General features: G+C 48.6%; 1 protein-coding gene across 1 annotated transcript in view; it reads left to right on the top strand.

Moving 5' to 3' along the window:
- The window catches only part of parga (poly (ADP-ribose) glycohydrolase a), a 174,344-nt gene that overhangs the window by 20,256 nt on the left and 126,328 nt on the right, over nt 1–27,760 (top strand). Inside the window, exons 6-7 of the mRNA XM_072491558.1 lie at nt 19,853–19,936; nt 23,233–23,307. Coding sequence (XP_072347659.1) covers nt 19,853–19,936; nt 23,233–23,307 — 159 coding nt within the window. The remainder of the gene's footprint in view (nt 1–19,852; nt 19,937–23,232; nt 23,308–27,760) is intronic.

Below are 27,760 nucleotides of genomic sequence, written 5' to 3' on the forward strand. Positions count from 1 at the left end.
CCACTCCAAAGAACCTACTCATCCTCGCCCCTGTCATATGCGCTCTGTGAACAACCTTGAATTGTATTAGGCTGAGCATGGCGCAAGAGGAGAAAGAATTAACCCTACTCAGGGCATCAGCCCACAGACCCTCATCTATCTCCTCCCCAAGCTCCTCCTCCCACTTGCCCTTTAATTCCTCTACCGTAGCCTCCTCCTCTTCTTTCAGCTCCTGGTCGATCGCCGAGACCCTGCCCTCTCCAACCCATACACCCAAAATCACCCTGTCCTAGGTCCCCTGTGCCGGGAGCAGCGGGAATTTCCTCACTTGCCATCTCACAAACTCCCTCACTTGCATATACCTAAAAACATTTCCCGGGGGTAACCCAAACTTCTCCTCCAGTGCCCCTAGGCTCGCAAACGTCCCATCTATGAACAGGTCCCCTATTCTCCTAACCCCTGCCCGATGCCAGCTCCGAAATCCCCCATCCATCCTTCCCGGGACAAACCGATGATTCTCCCGAATCGGGGACCCAACCGAGGCTCCCACCTCGCCCCTGTGTCGCCTCCACCGCCCCCAGATCTTCAGCGTTGCCGCCACCACCGGACACGTGGTGTACCTTGTCGGCGAGAGCGGCAGCGGTGCCGTCACCAGCGCCCTCAGGCTTGTGCCCACACAGGACGCCATCTCCAACCTCTTCCACGCCGCCCCCTCTCCCTCCATTACCCACTTACGGATCATCGCCACATTGGATGCCCAATAGTATCCGCACAAATTCGGCAGAGCCAGCCCCCCACTGTCCCTACCCCGCTCCAGAAACACCCTCTTTACTCTCGGGATCTTATTTGCCCACATGAAACCCATGATGCTCCTGCTTACCCGTTTGAAAAAGGCCTTGGGAATCATAATGGGAAGGCACTGGAACACAAAGAGAAACCTCAGGAGGACCACCATTTTAACCGACTACACCCTGCCCGCCAGCGAGAGTGGCAGCACATCCCATCTTTTAAAATCCTCCTCCATCTGCTCCACCAACCGCGCCAAATTGAGTTTGAGCAGGGCCCCCCAACTCCCAGCCACCTAGATCCCTAAGTACCGAAAGCTCCTTTCCGCCCTTTTCAGCAGCAGGTTGTCTATCCCCCTTCTCTGGTCCCCTGGATGCACCACAAAGAGCTCACTTTTCCCTACATTCAACTTATACCCCGAGAAGTCCCCGAACTCCCTTAGGATCCGCATGATCTCTGCCATCCCCTCCACTGGGTCTGCCACATACAGCAACAGGTCGTCCGCATATAGCGACACCCGATGTTCCTCTCCCCCACCGACCAGTCCCCTCCATTTCATGGACTCCCTTAGTGCCATGGCCAAGGGCTCAATTGCCAGTGCAAACAGCAAGTGGGACAGGGGGCACCCCTGCCTCGTCCCTCGGTACAGCCGAAAGTACTCCGACCTCCGCCAATTCGTAGCCACGCTTGCCACCGGGGCTCTATATAGCAATCTGACCAAGCCGATAAACCCCTCCCCGAACCCAAACCTGCGCAACACTTCCCAATGATACTCCCACTCCACCCGGTTGAAAGCCTTCTCCGTGTCCATAGCTGCAACTACCTCCGCTTCTCCCTCCACCGAGGGCATCATAATCACGTTGAGGAGCCTCCGCATTTAGCTGCCTGCCCTTTACGAACCCCGTCTGGTCCTCATGAATCATCCCCGGGACACAGCCCTCAATTCTCGTAGCCAGCACTTTTGCCAGCAACTGAGCATCCACATTAAGGAGTGAGATCGGTCTATACGACCCACACTGCAGTGGGTCCTTGTCCCGCTTCAGGATCAGTGAGATCAGTGCCCCGGACATTGTCGGGGGCAAGGTTCCCCCCCTTCCTAGCCTTATTGAAAGTCCTCACTAGCAACGGGCCTAGCAGATCCACGTACTTCCTATAAAACCCGACCGGGAACCCATCCGGCCCCGGGGCCTTCCCCGCCTGCATGCTCCCCAATCCTTTAACCAGCTCCTCCAGCCCTATTGGCGCCCCTAAACCAGCCACCTCCTGCTCCTCCACCCTCGGGAACCTCAGCTGATCCAAGAATCATCGCATCCCCTCTTCCCCCGCTGGGGGCTCAGATCTGTACAAATCCCATAAAAGTCCCTAAATACCTCATTTATTCTCGCCGCACTCCGGACCGTATTCCCCCCTCTATCCTTAATTCCACCTATCTCCCTCGCTGCCTCCCTCTTACGAAGCTGGTGTGCCAGCATCCGACTCGCCTTCTCCCCATACTCGTACATCGCCCCCTTCGGTTTCCTCCACTGGTCAACAGGTCAAACACCGTCTGGAGATTCCGTCGTTCCCTGAGTAGCCCCTCCTCGCCCCCCCCCCCCCCCCCCCCCCCCCCCCCCCCCCATTATCAAGCTTCCTACCTCCAGGTCCGGAATCCGACCCAGCATGCGCTTCATAAATCCGGCATCATCCCAATTCGGAGCATATACATTTACCAGTACCACCCGCACCCCCTGCAGCCTACCGCTCACCATCACATATCGACCTCCACTATCCACTACAATATTCATTGCCTCAAATGACACCCGCTTCCCCACCAGTATTGCAACCCCTCTGTTCTTCGCGTCCAGTCCCGAATGGAACACCTGTCCTACCCATCCCTTTCTCAGCCTAACCTGATCTGCCACCTTCAAATGCGTCTCCTGAAGCTTAACCACGTCTGCCTTCAGTCCCTTTAAGTGCGCGAACACCCGGGCCCTCTTGACCGGCCCGTTCAGGCCCCTCGCATTCCAAGTTATCAGCCGGATTGGGGGGCTGCTCGCCCCCCCCGACTAGCCATCTCCTTTTCTAGGCCAGCCACGTGCCATGCCTCTCGTACCCTCCAGTCCCCCAGATGGCGGGCCCCCGCCCCGCCCCTCTCTCCTACTTCCAGCTCCCCTTTGGCCAATGCAGCAGCAACCCTACCCCACCCCCGCTAGATCCACATCTAGCCCTTTTGCTCCGCCCTTAACACTCCCGTAAGTCTGCTGACCCCGGCCTCTCCCGCCATTCCATCGACCCCCTTCAGTGTGAGAATCCCCCCTCCCCCTCCCCCTCCCTGGCAGTCAGTGTGCGCCCCCCTCCAGCACCACCTAGGACTCGTGGTGTACCTAGTCGGCGGGAGCGGCAGCAGTGCTGTCACCAGCGCTCCAGACTCGTGCCCGCACAGGACGCCATCTCCAGCCTCTTCCACGCCGCCCCCTCCTCCTCCATTACCCACTTGCGTATCATCGCCACATTGGCTGCCCAGTAATACCCACACAGATTAGGTAACGCTAACCCTTCTCTGTCCCTACTCCGCTCCAGAAACACCATTCTCACCCTCGGGGTCTTTTTCGCCCACACGAATCCCATGATGCTCCTACTGACCCGCTTAAAAAAGGCCTTAGGAATCAGGATGGGGAGGCACTGGAATATAAAAAGGAACCTAGGGAGCACCGTCATCTTCACCGACTGTACCCTGCCCGCCAAGGAGAGTGGCAGTATATTCCACCTTTTAAACTCCTCCTCCATCTGCTCCACCAGCCTCGTCAAGTTGAGCTTGTGTAGGGCCCCCAGCTCCTGGCCACCTGGATCCCCAGGTACCAAAAACTCCTTTCAGTCCTCTTCAGTGGAAACTCGTCTATCCCCCTTCCCTGGTCTCTTGGGTTTACCACGAAGAGCTCACTCTTCCCCACGTTGAGCTTATACCCGGAAAAGTCCCCAAACTCCCTGAAAATCTGCATCCCCTCCGGCATCCCCCCACTTGGTCCGCCGCATACAGTAACAGGTCATCAGCATACAACGAAACCCGGTGTTCCCCCCGCCCCCGGACCAGCCACCTCCAGTTCCTGGACTCCCTTAGAGCCATAGCCAAAGGCTCAATTGCCAATGCAAATAGCAAGGGGGATAGGGGGCACCCCTGCCTCGTCCCCCGGTACAGCTGAAAGTATTCCGACCTCCTCCGATTCGCCACCGGGGCTTCGTAAAGTAGCCTAACCCAACTAATGAACCCCTCCCCGAACCCAAACCTCCTCAACACTTCCCAGAGGTACCCCCACTCCATCCTATCAAAGGCCTTCTCCGCGTCCATCGCCGCCACTATTTCTGCCTCCCCCTCCACTGTAGGCATCATGATTACGTTAAGGAGCCTCCGCACATTGGTATTTAGCTGCCTTCCCTTAACAAAACCCGTCTGGTCCTCGTGAATTACCCCCGGGACACAGTCCTCAATTCTGGTAGCGAACACCTTCGCTAACAGCTTCGCGTCCACGTTGAGGAGAGAGATTGGCCTATACGACCCACACTGTAATGGGTCCTTGTCCCGCTTCAAGATCAGCGAGATCAGTGCCCTGGACATCGTCGGGGGTAGGGCCCCTCCTCCCTCGCCTCATTGAAAGTCTTCACTAATAAGAGGGCCCAGCAGGTCCATGTACTTCCGGTAAAATTCCACCGGGAACCCACCTGGCCCTGGTGCCTTCCCCGCTTGCATATACTCCCCAGCCCCTTAGTCAGCTCCTCCAGCCCTACCGGTGCCCGAAGCCCAGCCACCTCCTCCTCCACCCTCGGGAACCTCAGTCGATCCAAAAATCGACGCATCCCCCCCCTCCTCCATCGGGGGCTCAGACCTAGACAGCCCCTCATAGAAGTCTCTAAATACACCATTTATTCCCACCGCACTCCGCACCGTGTTCCCCCCTTTATCCCTAACTCCCCCCAATCTCCCTCGCTGCCTCCTGCTTCCGAAGCTGGTGTGCCAACATCGGGCTAGCCTTCTCCCCGTACTCGTACACCGCCCCTTGCGCTTTCCTCCACTGCACCTCTGCCTTCTTGGTGGTCAACAGGTCGAACTCGGCCTGGAGGCTTCGTCGCTCCTGTTTATAAAAAAAAAAAAAAAAGGAGGAGGTCGGCAGAAAGCGGGTAATTATAGGCCGGTGAGCTTAACTTCGGTTGTAGGGAAAATGCTGGAATCTATCATTTAAGGAGGAAATAGTGGGGCACCTGGAGGGAAATTGTCCCATTGGGCAGACGCAGCATGGGTTCACAAAGGGTAGGTCGTGTCTGACTAATTTGGTAGAATCTTTTGAGGACGTTACCAGTGCAGTAGATAACGGGGAGCCAATGGATGTGGTATATCTGGATTTCCAGAAAGCTTTTGACAAGGTGCCACACAAAAGGTTGCTGCATAAACTAAAGATGCATGGCATTGAGGGTAAAGTGGTAGCATGGGTAGAGGATTGGTTAACTAACAGAAAAAGAGTGGGGATAAATGGGTGTTTCTCTAGTTGGCAACCTGTAACTAGTGGGGTCCCTCAAGGATCAGTGTTGAGCCCGCAGTTGTTCACAATTTACGTAGACGATTTGGAGTTGGGGACTAAGTGCAATGTGTCAAAGTTTGCTGACGACACTAAGATGAGTGGTAAAGCAAAAAGTGCAGAGGATACAGGAAGTCTGCAGAAGGATTTGGATAGGTTAGGTGAATGGGCTAGGGTCTGGCAGATGGAATTCAATGTTGCCAAGTGTGAGGCTATCAATTTTGGGAGGAATAACAGCAGAATGGATTATTATTTAAAAGGTAAGATGTTAAAACATGCTGCTGTGCAGAGGGACCTGGGTGTGCTGGTGCACGAGTCGCAAAAAGTTGGTGTGCAGGTGCAACAGGTGATTAAGAAGGCTAATCGAGTTTTGTCTTTCATTGCTAGAGGGATGGAGTTCAAGACTAATGAGGTTATGCTGTAATTGTATAGGGTGTTGGTGAGGCCGCATCTGGAGTATTATGTTCAGTTTTGGTCTCCTTACCTGAGAAAGGACATCTTGGCACTGGAGGGAGTGCAGAGGAGATTCACTAGGTTGATCCCAGAGTTGAGGGGATTAGATTATGACAAGAGGTTGAGTAGACTAGGACTGTACTCATTGGAGTTTAGAAGGATGCGGGGGGGGGATCTTATTGAGACATATAAAATTATGAAGGGAATAGATAGGATAGATGCAGGCAGGTTGTTTCCACTGGTCAGGGAAAGCAGAACTAGGGGGCATAGCCTCAAAATAAGGGGAGGTAGATTTAGGATGGAGTGTAGGAGGAACTTCGTCACCCAAAGGGTTGTAAATCTCTGGAATTCCTTGCCCAGTGAAGCAGTTGAGGCTCCTTCTTTAAACGTTTTTAAGAAAAAGATAGATGCCTTTCTAAAGAATAAAGGGTTTCGGGGATATGGTGTACGGGCCTGAGAGTGGAGCTGAGTCCACAAAGATCAGCCATGATCTCATTAAATGGCGGAGCAGGCTCGAGGGGCCAGATGGCCAACTCCTGCTCCTAGTTCTTATGTTCTCCTTGAGTAGTCCCTCCTCGGGGACCTCTGCATACCTCCCTTAAAATCCACCCTTAAAATCTCCCCCACCAATCTCTCCCTCCTTCGCCTCTCCTTCTTCTCCTTGTGGGCCCTTGTGGAGATTAGGTCTCCCCTAATCACCACCTTCAGTGCCTCCCAGACCACCCCCACCTGCACCTCCCCATTATCGTTAGCCTCTAGATAGCTTTCAGTGCACCCCCAGATCCGCCCACTCACCACCTCATCCGCCAGCAAGCCCACATCCAGGCACCACAGCGGGCGCTGGTCCCTCTCCTCTCCCCTAGCTCCAGCTCCACCCAATGCGGGGAATGGTCTGAGATGGCTATGGCCGAATACTCAGTGCCCTCCACCCTCGGAATTAGTGCCCTGCTCATAACGAAGAAGTCTATCCGGGAGTGGGCTTTATGGACGTGGGAAAAAAAAGAAAATTCCCTGGCCCCCGGCCTAACAAACCTCCATGGGTCCACTCCTCCCATTTGGTGCATAAACTCCCTCAGCACCTTGGCCGCCGACGGCCTCTTACCCGTCCTGGACCTGGAGCGGTCCAATGCTGGATCCAGTACCGTGTTGAAGTCCCCCCCCTCCCCCATTATCAAGCTCCCTGCCTCTAGGTCCGGAATCCGGCCCAACATGCGCCGCATAAATCTGGCATCGTCCCAATTCAGGGCATATACATTCACTAATACCGCCCGCACCCCCTGCAGCTTACCACTCACCGTCACATACCTACCTCCATTGTCTGCCACGATGGTCAGCGTCTCAAACGACACCCGCTTCCCCACCAAAATCGCCACACCTCGATTCTTTGCGTCCAACCCCAAGTGGAAAACCTGCCCTACCCACCCCTTTCTCAGCCTAACCTGATCTGCCACCCTCAAATGCATCTCCTGGAGCATAACCACATCTGCCTTCAGTCCCTTCAGGTGTGCGAACACACGGGCCCTTTTGACTACCCCGTCCAGGCCTCTCACATTCCAAGTTATCAGCTGGATCAGGGGGCTCTCCAACACCGCGCTCCCCCCCCCCCCCCCCCCCCCCCCGCGACCTCCCCTCACAACCGACCCTCAGTCCGTGTCCAACTTTTCGGCCTGAATAAAGGTCCACGCCTCCTCCGGCGTCTCAAAGTAATGGTGCCGGTCCTTAAACGTGACCCACAGTCGCGCCGGATGCAGCATCCCGAATTTCACCCGCTTCCGATGCAGAACCGCCTTAGCCCGATTGTACCCGGCGCTCTTCTTGGCCACCTCCGCGCTCCAGTCCTGGTATATCCGGACCTCTGCATTCTCCCACCTGCTGCTCCGCTCCTTTTTTTCCCATCTTAGGACACACTCCCTGTCCACCAAACGGTGGAACCGCACCAATACTGCCCGCGGCGGCTCGTTAGACTTGGGCCTCCTCGCCAGGACTCGGTGGGCCCCATCGAGCTCCAGGGGCCTCGGGAAGGCACCCACGCTCATCAACGTGTTCAGCATCGTGACCACATATGCTCCAGCATCCGACCCCTCCACTCCCTCCGCGAGACCCAGAATCCGCAGATTCTTCCTCCTCGACCGATTCTCCATGTCCTCGAACTTCTCCTGCCATTTCTTATGCTGCGCCTCCACCTTCACCGCCAGGCCCAATATCTCGTCCTCATTCTCCGAGGCCTTCTGCCGCACCTCCCGGATCGCCGCTCCTTGGGCCTTCTGGGTCTCGACCAGCTTGTCGATCGAAGCCTTCATCTGCTCCAGCAGCTCTGCTTTCAATTCCATGAAGCAGCGCTTGAGAAACTCCTGCTGCTCTTGCGCCCACACTGCCTGGTTTCCACCCGCCGCCATCTTGTCTTTCCTCCCTCGTACTTTTCGCTGCACCAGAATTACTTTTTTCACCGCTCCACTCCTGGTCCAATCCATACAGTGGCGGGGAAGTCGAACTGTCACCTTCCCACACTGGGAACCGTCAAACAAATGCCGCTGGGGCCCCTCAAAAGAGCCCAAAAGTCCGTTTCTGGCGGGAGCTGCCGAACATGCGACTTAGCTCAGCATAGCCGCAACCGGAAGTCCTCCTATTCTTCTTCTGTGGCCTATGTAATGGGGCAGTTAATCTTAAAATTTGGCAATCTTGATCAATAAAACATCTCCATGAAGATACTAAGGATAAGGGTGCTAGATATGTGATCAGCAGCAGTTCAGTGCATGGAGACATTGTCTCAATAATGAATGTGTATGGACCTCCAAATAAGATTTTGTTGGACTTGCAGAGTTGGGTTCAGCTAACTCCTTAGTGGCTGGTGACTTTAACTGCCACCGGAACCCTTTGATAGACAAGCTCCCAGTTACTGGGAGCCCTCCTACACTGTAAGCTAAGGTGTGTGTGTGTGTGCGTGTGCGCGCGTGTGTGTCAGATATGTGGATAGGGGCTGTTTAGCACAGGGCTAAATCGCTGGCTTTGAAAGCAGACCAACGCAGGTCAGCAGCACGGTTCAATTCCCGTAACAGCCTCCCTGAACAGGTGCTGGAATGTGGCGACTAGGGACTTTTCACAGTAACTTCATTTGAAATCTACTTGTGACAATAAGCGATTTTTCATTTCATTTCATTTCATTCATTACTTGGAGGACACTAAACCCTTATGGGTCGAGACTTTATATTCGTCTCAGGCCAGCAAAAGTTGCAAACACTAATAACAAATATATTTTAAAAAGGCAGCACAAACACAATGAGCTAAATGATCATCTATGCCAGAGGATTCTGTGGTTATTTCACTTCAGGAAAAATTGGTTGAAATGGGTTGTTTTGGAATTGCAGTTCTTAACTTTAATCACCAGGTGTCACTTTAAGATCAGCTGGAGTGCAATGTACTGCATCTTCTCGAACAGTTGGTGCACAAGCATTTTGTCTTTGGAACTCATTAATTGCCATTTATCTCGATTTGATCATGTAATTTAGACTACCCTGTTCCATACCTTTGTTTCAATAGTCAGCACACACATTGTATACGACCATTGTCCAGAAAACATGGCCATTTGTGATTGTAAACAGAATGCCAGTGGCTTTGTGGAACATCTTCAATCATTATGTTTGATTATTGCATCTGCACAAAACATTACTTGTTCTAATGCTGGTATAGATGACGCTTTGTGTCTGTCATTTATTCATTGGGCTCTTTCTTGCTCGCCATATGCTGAATCCTTCAAGATACCAGGTGAAATATTGTGTCCAGTTCTGGGGAAGACATTGTAAGGAGGCTTTAATGGCCTGAGAGATGGGATAATGGACAGTGCAGGCGTAAAGGAGATTTACTGAAATGGCACCAGTGATACAGGGCTCCCATTACACGGAGAGACTGGAGAAGCTGGTGATCTCTTAGGACAGAGAAGGCTGAAGGGAAATACAATAAAGCTGTTCAACATCATACGGGCAGCACGGTAGCACAAGTGGATAGCACTGTGGCTTCACAGCGCCAGGGTCCTAGGTTCGATTCCCCGCTGGGTCACTATCTGTGCGGATAGTGTCTGCATGTTCTCCCTGTGTTTGCGTGGGTTTCCTCCGGGTGCTCCAGTTTCCTCCCACTGACCAAAGACGTGCAGGTTAGGTGGATTGGCCACGATAAGTTGCCCTTAGTGACCAAAAAGGTTAGATGGGGTTATTGGATTACGGGGATAGGGTGGAATTGAGGGCTTAAGTGGGTCTGTGCAGACTCGATGGGCAGAATGGCCTCCTTCTGCACTGTATGTTCTACGGGGCTTTGATAAGAGTGAATAAGGAAACAGTGGGAGACTGGTCAGTGATACAGATTTAAGATAATTGGCAGAAGAACTTTATTTACAGAGTTCTGATGATGTGGAATGCACTCTCTGAAAGGATAATGGAAGCAGATTCAGGAATAACTCTCAAAAGGGAATTGGCTGAATATTTCAAAAAGAATACAAATTGCAGGGTTATGGAGGAAAAAGCAGGGGAGTGGGACTCATTGGAAATCTCACAAAGAGCCAGCACAGGCCTAATGGGCTGAATGGTCTCCTGTGCTGTAATGTTCTGTGATTAATGACCTAATCTAGTTATGAGAGATACAGTTTTTAGTGCTCGTTCTGGGATGTCTTCAAAGGAACTTGGACCGAAGGGCAGCACGGTGGTGCAGTGGTTAGCACTGCTGCCTACGGCGCCAGGTTCGATCCCGGCTCTGGGTCACTGTCCGTGTGGAGTTTGCACATTCTCCCCGTGTTTGTGTGGGTTTCGCCCCCACAACCCAAAAGATGTGCTGGGAAGGTGGATTGGCCATGCTAAATTGCCCCTTAATTGGAAAAAAAAATAATTGGGTACTCTAAATGGAAAAAAAAAGAAAATAAAAAGGAACTTGGACCTATATCTTGGGCATAATGCCTGAACATAATGCCAAGAGAGGTTTGCCTGAACTCCGCAGAGATCTAGCTGATCAAGGGACACAATAATAATGAGCACACAACTAAAAATTAAAAGACTGCATTTTAAAGGTTAGTTTAATGTTGAGTTTTAGAGCAGAAGTTTTGACATTTTGAGTGGCAACAGTGAAGTTTTTATTTGCTGTAAATATGCTGTTTGTGCTGAGTATCTATTGATTGTAACGTTCAATAGATTTGTTTACAGTATGATTGGGGAGAGAAGAATGAATGGGCAAAGGAGGGACAGGATGGTGAACAAAGAGAAGAAGTGGGGTAGAGGGAAGTGAGCAGATGAGAGTATGGGGGAAGCGGCAAAAGGAGGGGGAGGTAGAAGTGACAGATACCTCAGTGGGCAAGTAGAGTAGGAGGTGCCAACAGATGATTTTTTAAATGTGTTTGGATGGGATGGGGTGGTGTGGCTGCCATAGGATGCATTTCTGCACTTGGCTTCAAGCACCATGAATATTGGAGGCAAAATCGTACATTGTTATTCTTTCTGCTTTACACAAGGACATTCTTTGTACTTATTTCAGAGATCATAAGGAGGAGGTGTTAGCAATTCTGGAAAGTGCGAAAATAGATAAGTCCCCTGGGCCGGATGGGATTTATCCTAGGATTCTCTGGGAAGCTAGGGAGGAGATTGCTGAGCCTTTGGCTTTGATCTTTATGCCATCTTTGTCTACAGGAATAGTGCCAGAAGACTGGAGGACAGCAAATGTTTTCCCCTTGTTCAAGAAGGGAAGTAGAGACAACCCCGGTAACTATAGACCAGTGAGAGCCTTACTTCTGTTGTGGGCAAAATCTTGGAAAGGTTTATAAGAGATAGGATATATAATCACCTGGAAAGGAATAATTTGATTAGAGATAGTCAACACGGTTTTGTGAAGGGTAGGTCGTGCCTCACAAACCTTATTGAGTTCTTTGAGAAGGTGACCAAACAGGTGGATGAGGGTAAAGCAGTTGATGTGGTGTATATGGATTTCAGTAAAGCATTTGATAAGGTTCCCCACGGTAGGCTACTGCAGAAAATACGGAGGCATGGGATTCGGTGATTTAGCAGTTTGGATCAGAAATTGGCTAGCTGGAAGAAGACAAAGAGTGGTGGTTGATGGGAAATGTTCAGACTGGAGTCCAGTTATTAGTGGTGTACCACAAGGATCTGTTTTGGGGCCACTGCTGTTTGTCATTTTTATAAATGACCTGGAGGAGGGCGTAGAAGGATGGGTGAGTACATTTGCAGATGACACTAAAGTCGGTGGAGTTGTGGACAGTGCGGAAGGATGTTACAAGTTACAGAGGGACATAGATAAGCTGCAGCGCTGGGCTGAGAGGTGGCAAATGGAGTTTAATGCAGAAAAGTGTGAGGTGATTCATTTTGGAAGGAATAACAGGAAGACAGAGTACTGGGCTAATGGTAAGATTCTTGGCAGTGTGGATGAGCAGAGAGATCTCGGTGTCCATGTACATAGATCCCTGAAAGTTGCCACCCAGGTTGAGAGGGTTGTTAAGAAGGCGTATGGTGTGTTAGTTTTTATTGGTGGAGGGATTGAGTTTCGGAGCCATGAGGTCATGTTGCAGCTGTCCAAACTCTGGTGCGGCCGCATTTGGAATATTGTGTGCAATTCTGGTCGCCGCATTATAGGAAGGATGTGGAAACATTGGAAAGGGTGCAGAGGAGATTTACCAGAATGTTGCCTGGTATGGAGGGAAGATCTTATGAGGAAAGGCTGAGGGACTTGAGGCTGTTTTCGTTAGAGAGAAGAAGGTTAAGAGGTGACTTAATTGAGACATACAAGATGATCAGAGGATTGAATAGAGTGGACAGTGAGAGCCTTTTTCCTCGGATGGTGATGTCTAGCACAAGGGGACATAGCTTTAAATTGAGGGGAGATAGATATAGGACAGATGTCAGAGGTAGGTTCTTTACTCAGAGAGTAGTAAGGGCGTGGAATGCCCTGCCTGCAACAGTAGTGGACTCGCCAACACTAAGGGCATTCAAATGGTCATTGGATAGACATATGGACGATAAGGGAATAGTGTAGATGGGCTTTAGAGTGGTTTCACAGGTCGGCGCAACATCGAGGGTCGAAGGGCCTGTACTGCGCTGTTATGTTCTATCTGGTTACAGCTTCTCCAACCATTGTTTGATGACTCCCTTGTGCAGATATAAATATTTTGTGACAATGCTATTCTGAGTTGACATTTTATTGCACAAAAATGGTTTGCAAGGAATATTCACATGTTGATTGTCCACATGCCAGAATCTCTAAAATATTGTTGACAGTCGGAGTGTGTATCATATTCTGCCTTGAATGGTGGGCTCAATGGTTGTGGTAGAGACTTTTTCTGCAGATTGAGAATATTATTGGGATTTGTAACTTAATGACACTCCAGTTTTTGACATGTTTTATTCTTTCAATGGATAAGGTGGGCATTTGTTTCCCATTCATAATTGCATTTGAGAAGGTGGTCGTGAGCTGCCTTCATGAACCGCTGTCGTCCACCTCGTGCAGGCACATCATAGCGCTGTTAGGAAGCGAGTTCTAGTTGTTTGAGCCAAGTAATGACGATATAGTTCCAAGTCAGGATAGTGAGTGACTTGGAGGGGAATTTTTAGGTGGTCGTGTTCCCACGCCTGCCCATGACCTTCTAGATGGTAGAGCTCCCAGGTTTGGAAGGTGCTGTTCAAGGCTTTGTAAAAATAAAAAATTTAGAGTACCCAAATATTTTTTCCAATTAAGGGGCAATTTAACATGGCCAATTCCACCTACCCTGCACAACGTTTTGGGTTGTGGGGAGAATGTGCAAACTCCACACAGACAGTGATTCGGGGCAGGGATCGAACCCAGGTCCTTGGTGCTGTGAGGCAGTAGTGCTAACCACTGCGCCACCGTGCTGCCTCTCTGTTGAAGGAGGCTTGGCGAGTTGCTGCGGTGCATCTTGCATATGATACACACTGTTGCCACTGTGTGTCTGTGTCAGAGGGAGTGAATGTATAAGCGGGTAGCTTTGTCATGGATGGTGTTGAGCTTTTTGAGTGTTATTGGAGCTGCACTCATTCTGGCAAGTGGAGAGAGTATTCCATCATATTCCTGACTTGTGCATTGTAAATGATGGATAGCCTTTGGGGAATTGGGAGGTGAGTTACTGCAGAATTCCCAACCTCTAACCTGCCCTGGTGGCCAAATTATTTATGGCTGGTTCAGTTCATTTTCTAGTCAAGGATGTTGCTGGAGAGTGATTCGGTGATGGTATTGCCATTGAACATGTAACGTAATGTTGCATGCGCAGCAGATTTAATTATGAAGGCCGTTTTAAAAATATACAATTGATTATTTTATGATACAATGTTCGTATTTTCAAGAAAGTGTCAAATTTTAAAGGTTGCACTTTTGAATTATTTTTATAAAAAAATATATATATTTTATTCAACTTTTTCGGCCATACAAAACAGTACAAAGGTTTTTCCCCTTTTTACAACAGCAAAACAATATAAATAACCGTGACCGTATTTTAACAAATAAATAAATAACATATAAACTAAATGGTAACTGCCATAACAAAAATAATAGCTGTCCCAAATAATAAAATCAGCAATTCAATATACATAACCAAGTACCAATATCTTTACAAAAACACCCCTGAGGACCCACCTGAGCCCTCCCCCACACCCCCTCACTCTTCCCCCCCCCTCCCCCCCCCCGGGTTGCTGCTGTTACCTTCCCATTTCCTTTATCGTTCTGCGAGGTAGTTAATGAACGGTTGCCACCGCCTGGTGAACCCCTGAGCCGAACCCCTTAGTGCAAACTTTATCCGTTCCAGTTTTATAAACCCTGCCATGTCGTTTATCCAGGTCTCCACGCCCGGAGGCTTGGCTTCCTTCCACATAAGCAGTATCTTTCGCCGGGCTACTACGGACGCAAAGGCCAAAACATCAGCCTCTCTCGCCTCCTGCACTCCCGGCTCTTCTGCAACCCCGAATATAGCCAGCCCCCAGCCTGGCTCGACCCGGACCCCCACCACCTTTGAAAGCACCTTCGCCACCCCCACCCAGAACACCTGCAGTGCCGGGCATGATCAAAACATGTGGGTGTGGTTTGCTGGGCTTCTCGAGCATCTCCCACACCTATCCTCTACCCCGAAAAATTTACTGAGCCTTGCTCCGGTCATATGCGCCCTGTGCAAAACCTTAAATTGTATCAGGCTAAGCCTGGCGCACGAGGACGAAGAGTTTACCCTACGTAGGGCATCTGCCCACAGCCCCTCTTCAATCTCTTCCCCCAGCTCTTCCTCCCATTTTCCCTTCAGCTCATCCACCATGTTCTCCCCCTCGTCTCTCATTTCCCTGTATATATCTGACACCCTACCATCCCCCACTCATGTCCCTGAGATCACTCTATCCTGAATCTCCTGCGTCGGGAGCTGCGGGAATTCCCTCACCTGTTGCCTTGCAAAAGCCCTCAGTTGCATGTATCGAAATTCATTCCCTTGGGGCAACCCATATTTTTCCGTCAGCGCTCCCAGACTCGCAAACGTCCCGTCCAAGAACAGATCCCTCAGTTGCACAATCCCAGCTCTCTGCCATGCTCCAAATCGCCCATCTATTCTCCCCGGGACAAACCTATGATTATTTCTTATCGGGGACCGCACCGAGGCTCCTGTCATTCCCCAATGCCGTCTCCACTGCCCCCAAATTTTCAGTGTTGCCACCACCACTGGACTTGTGGTGTATTTCTTCGGGGAGAACGGCAGCGGTGCCGTCACCAGTGTTTGTAGGCTGGTTCCTTTGCAGGACGCCATCTCCAATCTCTTCCACGCCGCTCCCTCCCCTTCTCCCATCCACTTACACACCATTGAAATATTGGCGGCCCAATAGTACTCACTTAAGCTCGGTAGTGCCAGTCCCCCCCCTCTCCCTGCTACGCTGCAAGAACCCCCTCCTCACTCTCGGGGTCTTCCCAGCCCACACAAAACTCATAACGCTTTTCTCGATCTTCTTGAAAAAAGCCTTTGTGACCATCACCGGGAGGCACTGAAACACAAAAAGGAATCTCGGGAGGGCTACCATTTTGACCGCGTGCACCCTCCCCACCAGTGACAGGGGCACCATGTCCCATCTCTTAAAATCCTCCTCCATCTGTTCCACCAAGCGTGTTAAATTAAGCCTATGTAAGGTTCCCCAACTCCTGGCTATCTGGATCCCCAAGTACCGGAAATCCCTTGTTACCCTCCTCAGCGGTAAATCCTCTATGCCCCTGCTCTGCTTCCCCGGATGTACCACAAACAACTCACTCTTCCCCATGTTCAATTTGTACCCCGAGAATTCCCCAAACTCCCCGAGTGTCTGCATTATCTCAGGCATCCCCTCCACCGGGTCCGCAACAAACAGCAGTAAATCATCTGCATACAATGATACCCGGTGTTCTTCTCCTCCCCTGAGTACTCCCCTCCACTTCCTGGAGCCCCACAGTGCTATGGCCAGGGGCTCAATTACCAATGCAAACAGTAACGGAGACAGGGGACACCCCTGCCTCGTCCCTCTATAAAGACGGAAGGAGTCAGACCTCTGCCTGTTCGTGATCACACTTGCCACCGGGGCCCTATATAGCAGCTGTACCCATCCAATGAACCCTTCACCGAACCAAATCTCCTCAACACTTCCCACAGGTAGTCCCACTCGACCCTGTCAAATGCTTTCTCGGCATCCATCGCCACCACTATCTCATCCTCCCCCTCTGGTGGGGGCATCATCATCACCCCTAGCAGCCTCCGTATGTTCGTGTTCAGCTGTCTTCCCTTAACGAACCCAGTTTGATCCTCATGGACCACCCCCGGGACACAATCCTCTATCCTCGTTGCCATTACCTTGGCCAGGAGCTTAGCATCTACATTCAAAAGGGAAATGGGCCTGTAGGACCCACACTGCAGCGGGTCTTTATCCTTCTTCAAAAGTAACGATATCGTCGCCTCCGACATAGTCGGGGGCAACTTCCCCCTTTCCCTGGCCTCATTAAAGGTTCATGTCAAAAGCGGGGCCAGTAGGTCTATATATTTCCTATAAAATTCCACCTGGAACCCATCCGGTCCCGGGGCCTTCCCCGCCTGCATGCTCCCAATCCCCTTTACCACCTCTTCCACATCAATCTGTGCTCCCAGTCCCGCCCTCTCCTGCTCCTCCACCTTAGGGAATTCCAGCTGATCCCGGAAATGCATCATTCCCTCCTTCCCTTCCGGGGGCTGAGCCTTATACAACCTCTCATAGAATGTCTTAAACACCCCATTCACTCTCTCCGCTCCCCGTTCCATCTCTCCCTCCTCATCCCTCACCCCACCTATCTCCCTCGCCGCTCCCCTCTTCCTCAATTGTTGGGCCAGTAACCGACTCGCCTTCTCTCCATACTCATACTGCACTCCCTGTGCCCTCCTCCACTGTGCCTCTGCCTTACCCGTGGTCAGCAGGTCAAATTCCACATGTAACCTTTGTCTTTCCCTGTACAGTCCCTCCTCCGGTGCCTCTGCATATTGCCTGTCCACCCTCAGAAGTTCTCTCAGCAATCGCTCCCTTTCTTTACTCTCTTGCTTCCCTTTATGTGCCCTTATGGATATCAGTTCCCCTCTGACCACCGCCTTCAACGCCTCCCAGACCACTCCCACCTGAACCTCTCCATTGTCATTAAGCTCCAAGTACCTTTCGATACACCCCCTCACCCTTAGTCATATCCCCTCATCCGCCAACAGGCCCATATCCATTCTCCAGAGTGGGTGCTGTTCCTTTTCCTCTCCTACCTCCAGATCTACCCAGTGTGGAGCGTGGTCCGAGATGGCTATGGCCGTGTACTCCGTCCCTGTCACCTTCGGAATCAGTGCCCTTCCCAGGACAAAAAAGTCTATCCGTGAATATACCTTGTGAACATGGGAGAAGAATGAGAATTCCTTACTCCTAGGTCTGATAAATCTCCATGGGTCTACTCCTCCCATCTGCTCCATGAAGTCCTTAAGCACCTTGGCCGCTGCCGGCCTCCTCCCGGTCCTGGACCTCGACCGGTCCAGCCCTGGATCAAGCACTGTATTGAAATCTCCCCCAATTACCAACTTTCCCGCCTCCAGGTCCGGGATACGCCCCAACATACGCCTCATGAAGTTTGCATCATCCCAGTTCGGGGCATTCACGTTCACCAGAACCAGCGCCTCCCCTTGCAGTCTGCCACTCACCATCACGTATCTACCCCCACTGTCCGCCACTATGGTCTTTGCCTCAAACAGTACCCGTTTCCCCACTAAAATAGCCACCCCCCTATTCTTCGCATCCAAACCCGAATGAAACACCTGTCCCACCCATCCTTTACGTAGTCTGACCTGATCTGACAATTTCAGGTGCGTCTCCTGCAACATAACCACATCTGCCTTTAATTTCTTTAGGTGTGCGAGTACCTGCGCCCTTTTAATCGGCCCATTCAGCCCTCTCACATTCCACGTGATCAACCGGGTTGGGGGGCTCGTTTACCCCCCCCCCCCTTGTCGACGAGCCATCCCCTTTTTTACCCCAGCTTCTCACCCGGTTCCCACATACCCGTATATCCCATCGACGGTGCCCTCCCGCCTCGACCACCCCGCCCCATAACAGCTCCCCCTTCCCCTTAGCAGCAGCAACCCAGTTCGCTCCCTCCCCCCCCCCCCCCTCCGCTAGATCCCCCTCTAGCGTAATTACACCCCCCATGTTGCTCCCAGAAGTCAGTGAACTCTGGCTGACCTCGGCTTCCCCGTTTGCCCTCGGCCTCTCACTGTGCGAGGCCCCCACATTCCTGCGTCCCCGTTCCCGCCATAATTACAATAGCGCGGGAACGAGGCCCGCGTTTCCCACTCAGCCCCGCTTTCCTACCCACCGGCGCCCACAGTTCCTCATACCCCCCCCCCAAAACGAGGGGAAGAGAGAAAATTTACAGGCTTAAAGAGTTAACAATTGAAAAATCACCCCCCCACCCCCCTTCCTCGTCCCACATAGTCACCCCACCACTTTGTCCCAGAAGCTCTTTCTCTCGCCAGACTATTCCAGCTTCTCGTCCACTATGAATTTCCACGCCTCTTCTGCCGTCTCAAAGTAGTGGTGCTTCCCTTGGTATGTGACCCACAGTCTCGCCGGTTGCAGCATTCCAAATTTCACCTTTTTGTGAAGCACCGCCTTAGCCCGATTGAAACTTGCCCTCCTTCTCGCCACTTCAGCACTCCAATCCTGGTATACGCCGATCACCGCGTTCTCCCACCTGCAGCTCCGAGTTTTCTTCGCCCATCTTAGGACCATCTCTCTGTCATTATAGCGGTGAAACCTCACCACTATGGCTCGAGGTATTTCTCCTGCTCTTGGTCTTCGCGCCATAACTCGATAAGCTCCCTCCGCCTCCAAAGGGCCCGTCGGGGCCTCCGATCCCATTAGCGAGTGAAGCATCGTGCTCACATATGCCCCGACGTCCGCCCCCTCTGCGCCCTCATGAAGACCCAAGACTCTTAGATTCTTCCTCCTCGAATTATTCTCCAGGGCTTCCAACCTCTCCACACACCTCTTGTGCTGCGCCTCGTGCGTCTCTGTCTTCACCACCAGGCCCTGAATTTCATCTTCATTTTCAGCAGCCTTTGCCTTCACGACCCGAAGCTCCAGCTCCTGGGTCCTCTGCGCCTCCTTTAGCCCTTCAATCGCCTGTAGCATCGGGGCCAACACCTCCTTCTTCAGCTCTTCCACACAGCGCCGCAGGAACTCTTGTTGCTCCGGGCCCCATGTCGAACGGCCACCTTCCGACGCCATCTTGCTTCGAGCTTGCCTTCCTTGCCGCTGTTCCGAAGGATCCACTGCAATCCTGCCGCTATCCTCTCCTTTTTCCATCAATATCTGGGGGGATTCCCTTCTATTTCACCGCACAGTGATTTTGGCCGTTTAAAATTGCCGTTGGGGCTCTTATCAAGAGCCGTTCCAATGGGAGCTGCCGAAACGTGCGACTTAGCTGGTCATCGCCGCACCCGGAAGTCTTGAATTATTTTTGTAATGTGTAAGTTGCACTGTACTGCTTGTGAACATAAACCACACCCAAGGTAACATTGCTTTGTTTTTACTTTTCAGTATGGAAGCAAGAACGTGAGCAGTCGTTGGGAGTTGATTCAATCAGCACTGTTGAGAACATTTACTAACTCGGAGGATGTGAAGGTGCAGTTTGAAACAAAGTTAAATCTGCAATTGTGGGCTCGGGTCGGGTTTCATTAAGAGTTTATTTGACATTGTTGCTAGAAAACAGTTCTTTTTAAAAATAAATTTAGAGTATCCAATTCTTTTTACCCAATTAAGGGGCAATTTAGAGTGGCCAATCCACCTGCCCTGCACATCTTTGGGTTGTGGGGGTCTTTGGGTTGTGGGGGTGAGACCCACGCAGACATGGGGAGAGAATGTGCAAACTCCACATGGTCATTGACCCGGAGCCGGGATAGAACCCGGGTCCTCGGTGCTGTGAGGCATCAGTGCTAACCACTGTGCCACCGTGCTGCCCAGAAATCAGTTCTTTTGAGCATATTTGCATGTTGAATGAAAAATTCGCTTCCACCATCAGTTGAGTAAGCACTGAGATCTCTGAAGAAGCTAGCATTTTTACTCTTTTGAGAAATTTTACTAATATTAAGACAGGCAGCAAATGGATTTAACAGCATGAGTGTGGACATTTGCAGGATGTTGCAGTAGATTCAATCATTTTTTCCAAGTTTCAGGTCTCTGGTATTTTAGCAGTTGGTAGTTTGACAATACAGTCATATCAATGCATCGGCAGTGTATTTGTAGCAGTGATGAAGTAACAAAGAGTACACATATATATATATATATTATAGATATATACACACAGACATGCATACACACAACAGAGAAACACAGAGGAAGAGAGGGGTGAAAATAATAAGTAAAATAATACATTTTTTGTTTCAGATGGTTGTCTTTAAGCACACCTTCCTTCACTAGCCTTTCAGGTCAAGGTCTCTGTCTTCAGTCTGTAATGGTTTTCACTGTAGATTCATGAATTCAGGTTTTCTGTAGGTTCAGAAATACAGCAGCTCACAGCATTTCTGGAGACCGAAAGAAGAGGGAAAATAAGGGAATCAACAGGAAGGAGCCTTTCAACCATCATCTAGGACAGAGCTGTTTACCTGAACAAAAAGAACAAAGAACAAAGAAATGTACAGCACAGGAACAGGCCCTTCGGCCCTCCAAGCCCGTGCCGACCATACTGCCCGACTAAACTACAATCTTCTACACTTCCTGGGTCCGTATCCTTCTATTCCCATCCTATTCATATATTTGTCAAGATGCCCCTTAAATGTCCCTATCGTCCCTGCCTCCACTACCTCCTCCGGTAGTGAGTTCCAGGCACCCACTACCCTCTGCGTAAAAAACTTGCCTCGTACATCTACTCTAAACTTTGCCCCTCTCACCTTAAACCTATGCCCCCTAGTAATTGACCCCTCTACCCTGGGGAAAAGCCTCTGACTATCCACTCTGTCTATGCCCCTCATAATTTTGTATACCTCTATCAGGTCGCCCCTCAACCTCCTTCGTTCCAGTGAGAACAAACCGAGTTTATTCAATCGCTCCTCATAGCTTATGCCCTCCATACCAGGCAACATTCTGGTAAATCTCTTCTGCACCCTCTCTAAAGCCTCCACATCCTTCTGGTAGTGTGGCGACCAGAATTGAACACTATACTCCAAGTGTGGCCTAACTAAGGTTCTATACAGCTGCAACATGACTTGCCAATTCTTATACTCAATGCCCCGGCCAATGAAGGCAAGCATGCCGTATGCCTTCTTGACTACCTTCTCCACCTGTGTAGCCCCTTTCAGTGATCTGTGGACCTGTACTCCTAGATCTCTTTGACTTTCAATACTCTTGAGGGTTCTACCATTCACTGTATATTCCCTACCTGCATTAGCCCTTCCAAAATGCATTACCTCACATTTGTCCAGGTTAAACTCCATCTGCCATCTCTCCGCCCAAGTCTCCAGACAAGTCTCCTGATTGGAGCACGATTCAATTTATTCCCTTTCTCTCTCTCTCTCTCTCTCTCTCTCTCTCTCTCTCTCTCTCTCTCTCTCTCTCTCCCTCCCCTGCCCCCTCTTTCCTGGCAATTACTCAGCTTAGTCCAGCAGCACCTCCCTCCACTGTCATAATGTCCTGGAATTCCCTTTCCTGAACACCATCACCTTAAGGACTGTCGAGAGAAAGCCTCGGGGCATGTTGATTTGGGCAATGGTGTAGACTCGCCAATATCAACCGTATCCCAAAAGCAAGTATTTTGAATGCTGCAGAGGACGAGGAGAAACTTTCGTTGAGAGGGGAGACTGGAGGAGCTGAGGCTCTTTTTATTACTGCCGGGAAAATTAAGTAATGATTGAGAGTGGTGTTGAAATTTAAAAGCGGTTTTGATGAGGCAAATGGGGAAAAACTGTGTCATGTGTTGGTAACTAAAGGGCTTAAACTTATGGCCATCACCAATATAAGTAATGAAGTTGAGCAACTTTTTTTAACCTGTAGCAAATTGAATCCGAAATGATCAGAAGCAATGATAAGTTTCCAAAAGAGAAGTGGTCAAATATTAAAAAAGTGAAATTATTAAAAGTTGTAAAGTAAGAGTGCGAGGTGTGCAATGTGAGGATTAGCTCATTCACAGAGCTGCCGTAGGTTTGATGGCCATGTTTGTTATGTCAGCAAAGAGAGTCAATTGTTGATGGACTGTTTGCCATGGAGGCTGTCACAACAAATTCAATTGCTCGTCCACTGCAGAAGATGTTGATCATGATTTTCCTTCTTTTCCCATCGCCCGAGCCAGTGATTCTGAGGGTAACTAGCATTACTGCTGCCTCTTTGACTGATATCAGCAGGAGCCAAGGAATAAAGCTGGGTTTATCCTTAATATTCATAGCTTTGTAATAAACCTTAAGAGGGTGAATGGGAATTTATAAAATAGTAAAGCCGAGTAATCTTTAAGTGTCACTGTTTTTAAATAAAAATGGAAGAAAATTATTTTCATGGATTTCAACAGTGCTTGAGGCAGATCATGGGAGTGCATTTTCAATTTGGTCAACTTGCATTTAGTTTCAAACAAAGTATTCAGCTGTAATTTAAAAACAAACTTTGGATTTTCTGTATTTTTGCCTGTCTGGGTTTGTTTTTTTAAGTTGATCCTAATTTTTGTGGAATTGCTGGTGGTTTCAGACCATTGTGTTTTAAGGCGCCCTCATTTTAAGCTGTCACTGCTTTGCTGGCCTATCATCCACTGGATTGTTCAAACTTGCCTAGTTTTATAAGTTCAGCCTATGAACCATTGTTCCTGCGCTTTTCCTGGCTGGGTGCACGAACCTCCAGTTAAGGCATAACTGTGGCGTTTGTCGCCAAGCGATTGGAAAATGGATCCTTTAAACGACACAGGTTAAATAACCATCACTTGAAAATTGTTGTCTTTTAAGGATGCAATACTGAAGTACAATGCCGGATATGCCAAGAAATGGGACTTTACTGTCCTGAAAAACCTTTTTACTGAGGTAAGAATGTCAAACTACACTGTGCAGTTTGGAAATCCATTTTGCACAGTTATAAGTGGTAATATTAGTCCAACATAACATATTGATTTATGAAAATTATATAAATTGTACTGTTAATTCCACGAGTATTCTTTCCCATATGGTGATGACATTCGCTGAACTTAACTGGAATACTTTATCGAGTAAATTAGCAATTTCAGTGGCTACATGAGGATGAACCTACACGTCCTGCCAAAACCATTCAAATTCTGCGCAATATATGTTAATTTTCTTAAAAAGTAGCAGAAAACCGTCTGAAATGCAGTAATTTTGAAAATTATATTTCCAGGGCTCCTCAGTTAACGTGTTTAGGTGGTGGGGGAAGAAACTAGGATGAGATGACCTGCCCCACGACATGTCTGCATGACTTGCGAGAGATCAGTCAAAGGCTGTGTGGGGTTTCCAATGCCATCAGCCTCTAATCAGGAAAGCAAAGGGGATTGTTGTAGCCAATTAATGTTCCTTAAGCACAAGGTCTTTTCTCTCCTTATATCTTTTCCCAGCAGTGCATATTGGGTGCAGCTAGAAGAAATTGTGAAACATTAATCTTTCACACAGTTGAATCTTCTACATGAATTTATAAAGGGGGCAGTATGACCAGGACAACAGTAGCTAAGTCTTGAGAGCGTTGTGTTATACAGTAGACTGAGTTGAAATTATAAGATTCAATTTTTTTGAGCACAATGCTCATATTTGTTATGGACGCCTGGCCAGGTCCCAACAGTGACTAAGATACTCAACCAGAACCGCAATTTGTTTTATATTTTTAAGACTGTGCGGAAAGATCATTTCGCTCCAGGAGTGATTGCATAAGAAATAGGGCTTGGTTACTTTTGCAAACAAAACTTTATTAAAACAAAAGAAAAACAATATTTAAACTTTTAAACTTCAAGCCTAACAAGAACAGCATACATGTATCTCTTAACCCTAACACAATTTCCCATTAAACAGCACGTAAAATGAACATGCAGCTCTCTTGTGCAGGCAGGCAAAAATCGTACTTGCATTTACGGAACATATTCCTGCTGTTAATGCAGCTTCTTCAGATCCCTTTCCAAAAGTATGTCTCTGGCAGCTTTTCATGACCTCTCCCGGTGACTTTCCAAATCCTTCTGCTTCGAACAGGATTCTTTTATCTCTCTGAACTCCGCCCAGCCCCTCAAGGAAGATTCTGTCCAGACGTGTCCAGATTTGAACTCCTCATCGCTTTCTGAGCTTTTGATTACCCACTCCCACAAGAACAGGTCCATGCTATGAATATGCAACTAATCTCCAATTTACAGACAAAAAAGGCCATCGGGCTCTGTAATGGGCTAATAGCCAGTCAGACAAGAGTAACCCGGAGGACAGTGGACCTTGACTGAATCACCCTGGCTGAACAGGGGTATCCTGTTTATTCCCATTAACCAGCTTAAGTCTGAATGGGGAAATGTAACTCAGGCCAGGTGTGGATGTATACCTCTGACTCATCGCTAGCAGTTTTATCCTCAGATTGTTGATCCCTAAATTACCCACTCATCTTCGATCCAATTTCCTAACATTTCTCAGGCGTCAAAGCTGTATTACGTTATTCATATTGGACGATTCAAATATTTTAGTGCTGGAGAACTTTGAATTACGAGGAGACAGTAGCCTGCTTTGGTTTGGAATTTTACATGCCTTGTGTCAGAGGTGGGAATTAAGTTTTGTTGTGTTCAATTTTGTTCATCCAAGTCATATATTTGTAAACCAAACCCTGTCAAGACTCAACACAAGGCTATATTTTGAATTTCAGATAGTTAACCAACAAAGCTTGGACAAAGATACTTTACGGGTTCCATGTAGTTTAAAGGGGCAAAATACTTGAAGCTCTATGCAAACATATTTTCTGATTTTTAATCCCTCTTCCTGTGTATCACCCTACCTGCTGGTGGAGATTAATGTGGTTCCAGCCCTCTTTATGCCTGCCCTTTTTGAGTCTTGCAACTTGATTGCTCTTTTTACTTATTCCTCTCATTTGTCACCTTTCTGGCTATCACTGCATTGTGGATGTGAATCACAGTAGTGTGCAGTATGAGCTGTTTGTAGCTATGGTTGAAGTAACAAAATGCAAACTTGGCATTGCAACTAATGGATTTCTGCAAGTTCTGTGTTTGAGAAAATGTAATATTGCTCCCATATTGACATATTTCTGAGAATTTCACACAATCTAGTTGCCATTCATTTTCTATAATACAGCAGGATTAATCTAAGGATAGCTCATTTTCACATTTAACATTTATCAAGGTGTACAGAAATTCAGTGTAGGAAAGGTTAGGCAACAGCAGGTACGCAAACTCCAGAGAGTGAGATCCCTATTGACTCATTAAAGTTGTCAAGATCCCCATAAAATGCAGATGGTCCATTAACATTTTAGAATTCCACTATGCAAATTCAACATGCTGGTTTAATTTCCTTTGTGTATTTTTCAAACTTCTGAGAACCATTAGGTAAGTATTTGCATTTTTAATGGAAGATTCTTCAGGTTGCGAGACATTTGACTGTACATTTCTACGTGAATGTAGCTACATGTATTATCGGGAAAATATGTCTTGACGTTTAAAATGATTAGTCAATTGCGTGATTCAAAGTAATACCTCTTAAAATTATTCAGTTTGCACTGTTTCCTCGTAATTAGACTGAAGGATAGAATTTTCGTCGTCTCCTTTTTGCTGGTACCTGATACATTGTGTTAAAAAGCTGTAAATGCCTGAAATCAGAAAATTCTTGAAATATGCACCCTGAGCAGCCAATGAATCATAACAAGAGCATGATAAAAATTGCATAAGGGTTGCGACACAGAAACAGGCCATTCAGCCCAACTGGTCTATGTTTATGTTTATGTTCTACACAAGCTTCCTCCTATCCCTCTCCATCTCTAACTCTTTTAGTGTAGCCCTCCATTTTATTTTTCTATAAGTGCTTATCTAACTTAAATGCATCTAATATATTAAGTCCATTCCAAGCCAGTTGAAGTATGAAACTAGACACTAATACTTCTCTTGATAATAGGTTTATTTATAGAATCCAGCATTGTATATGTCAGCTTCCTCCCTGGTGTCCCAGTAGCCTCTTTATAAGTGCTCGAGGTACTTAATTAAACAATTTCCTTCATATGTGTATCTTATAATTAACATATCATTAACATATTAGTGTTCCTTTTTTATTCATTTGTGGGATTTGGACATCACTGGCTAGGTGTGCGTTTATTGCCCATGAGAAGGTGGTGAGCTGCTTTCTTGAACCAATGCGATCCATGTGATGTAGGTGCATCCACAGTGCTGTTAGGGAGGAAGTTCCAAGAATTTGACCCAACAACAGTGAAAGAACGACAATATGCTTTCAGATCAGGGTGGTGAGAGGCTTGGAGGAGAGCTTCCAGACGGTGGTGTTCCCAAGCATCTACTGCCCTTGTTCTTCTAAAGTGTTGTGGTCATGGGTTTGGAAGGTGCTGCCTAAGGAGCCTTGGGTGAGTTCCTGCAATACATCTTGTAGCTGGTACACACTGCTGCAACTGTTCGTTGGTGGTGGAGGAAGTTAATGTTTGTGGAAGGGGTAGCATTCAAGTGGACTGCTTTGTCCTGGATGATATTGAACTTCTTGAGTGCTGTTGAAGCTGCACTCATCAAGGCAAGTGGAGAGTATTCCATCACACTCCTGACTTGTGCCTTGTAGATGGTGGGCAGACCTTGGGGAGTCAGGAGATGAGTTACTTGTCATAGGTTTCCTGGCCTCTGACCTGCTCTTGTAGCCACAGTATATAACTATCCCATTTCAGTTTCTGCCCAATAGGACGTTGATAGTGGGGGATTCATCGATGGTACTAGTATTGAATGTCAGGGAGATAGTTAGGTTCTCTCTTGTTGGAGATGATCATTGCCTGGCATTTGTGTAGTGCAAATATTACTTGCCACCTATCGGCCACAGCCTGGATATTGTCCAGGTCTTGCTACATTTGGATGTGGTCTACTTTGGTATGTGACGAGTCGTGAATGGTACTGAATATTGTGCATTCATCAGCGAACATTCCCACATCTGACCTTGCGATGGAAGAAATATCATTGATGAAGCAGCTGAAGATGGTTAGGTCCAGGTTGCTACTCTGAGGAACTTCTTTATTTAAATGCCTTCTTAAATCAGTTGTCGATGAACTGATTTGCGTTATGTTGTGACCCATTTTCCACCGAAAATATATAGTTGCTTCCAGGTATATCCTCAGCATAAGTCAGCATCTGAGGATTTCAGTATTCCTCTTGTCAGTACTGTGTAGTTTAGGGATTAGGTACATACTGTTTACAGGTTACAAACCTATTTAGGATCAAATCACAATGTATTTCTAAGTAAAAGCAAATTACTGCAGATGCTGGAATCTGAAACCAGGTGATCCATTGCTGAA

This window comes from Scyliorhinus torazame, chromosome 28 (assembly GCF_047496885.1).
Source record: "Scyliorhinus torazame isolate Kashiwa2021f chromosome 28, sScyTor2.1, whole genome shotgun sequence".
NCBI lineage: Eukaryota > Metazoa > Chordata > Chondrichthyes > Carcharhiniformes > Scyliorhinidae > Scyliorhinus > Scyliorhinus torazame.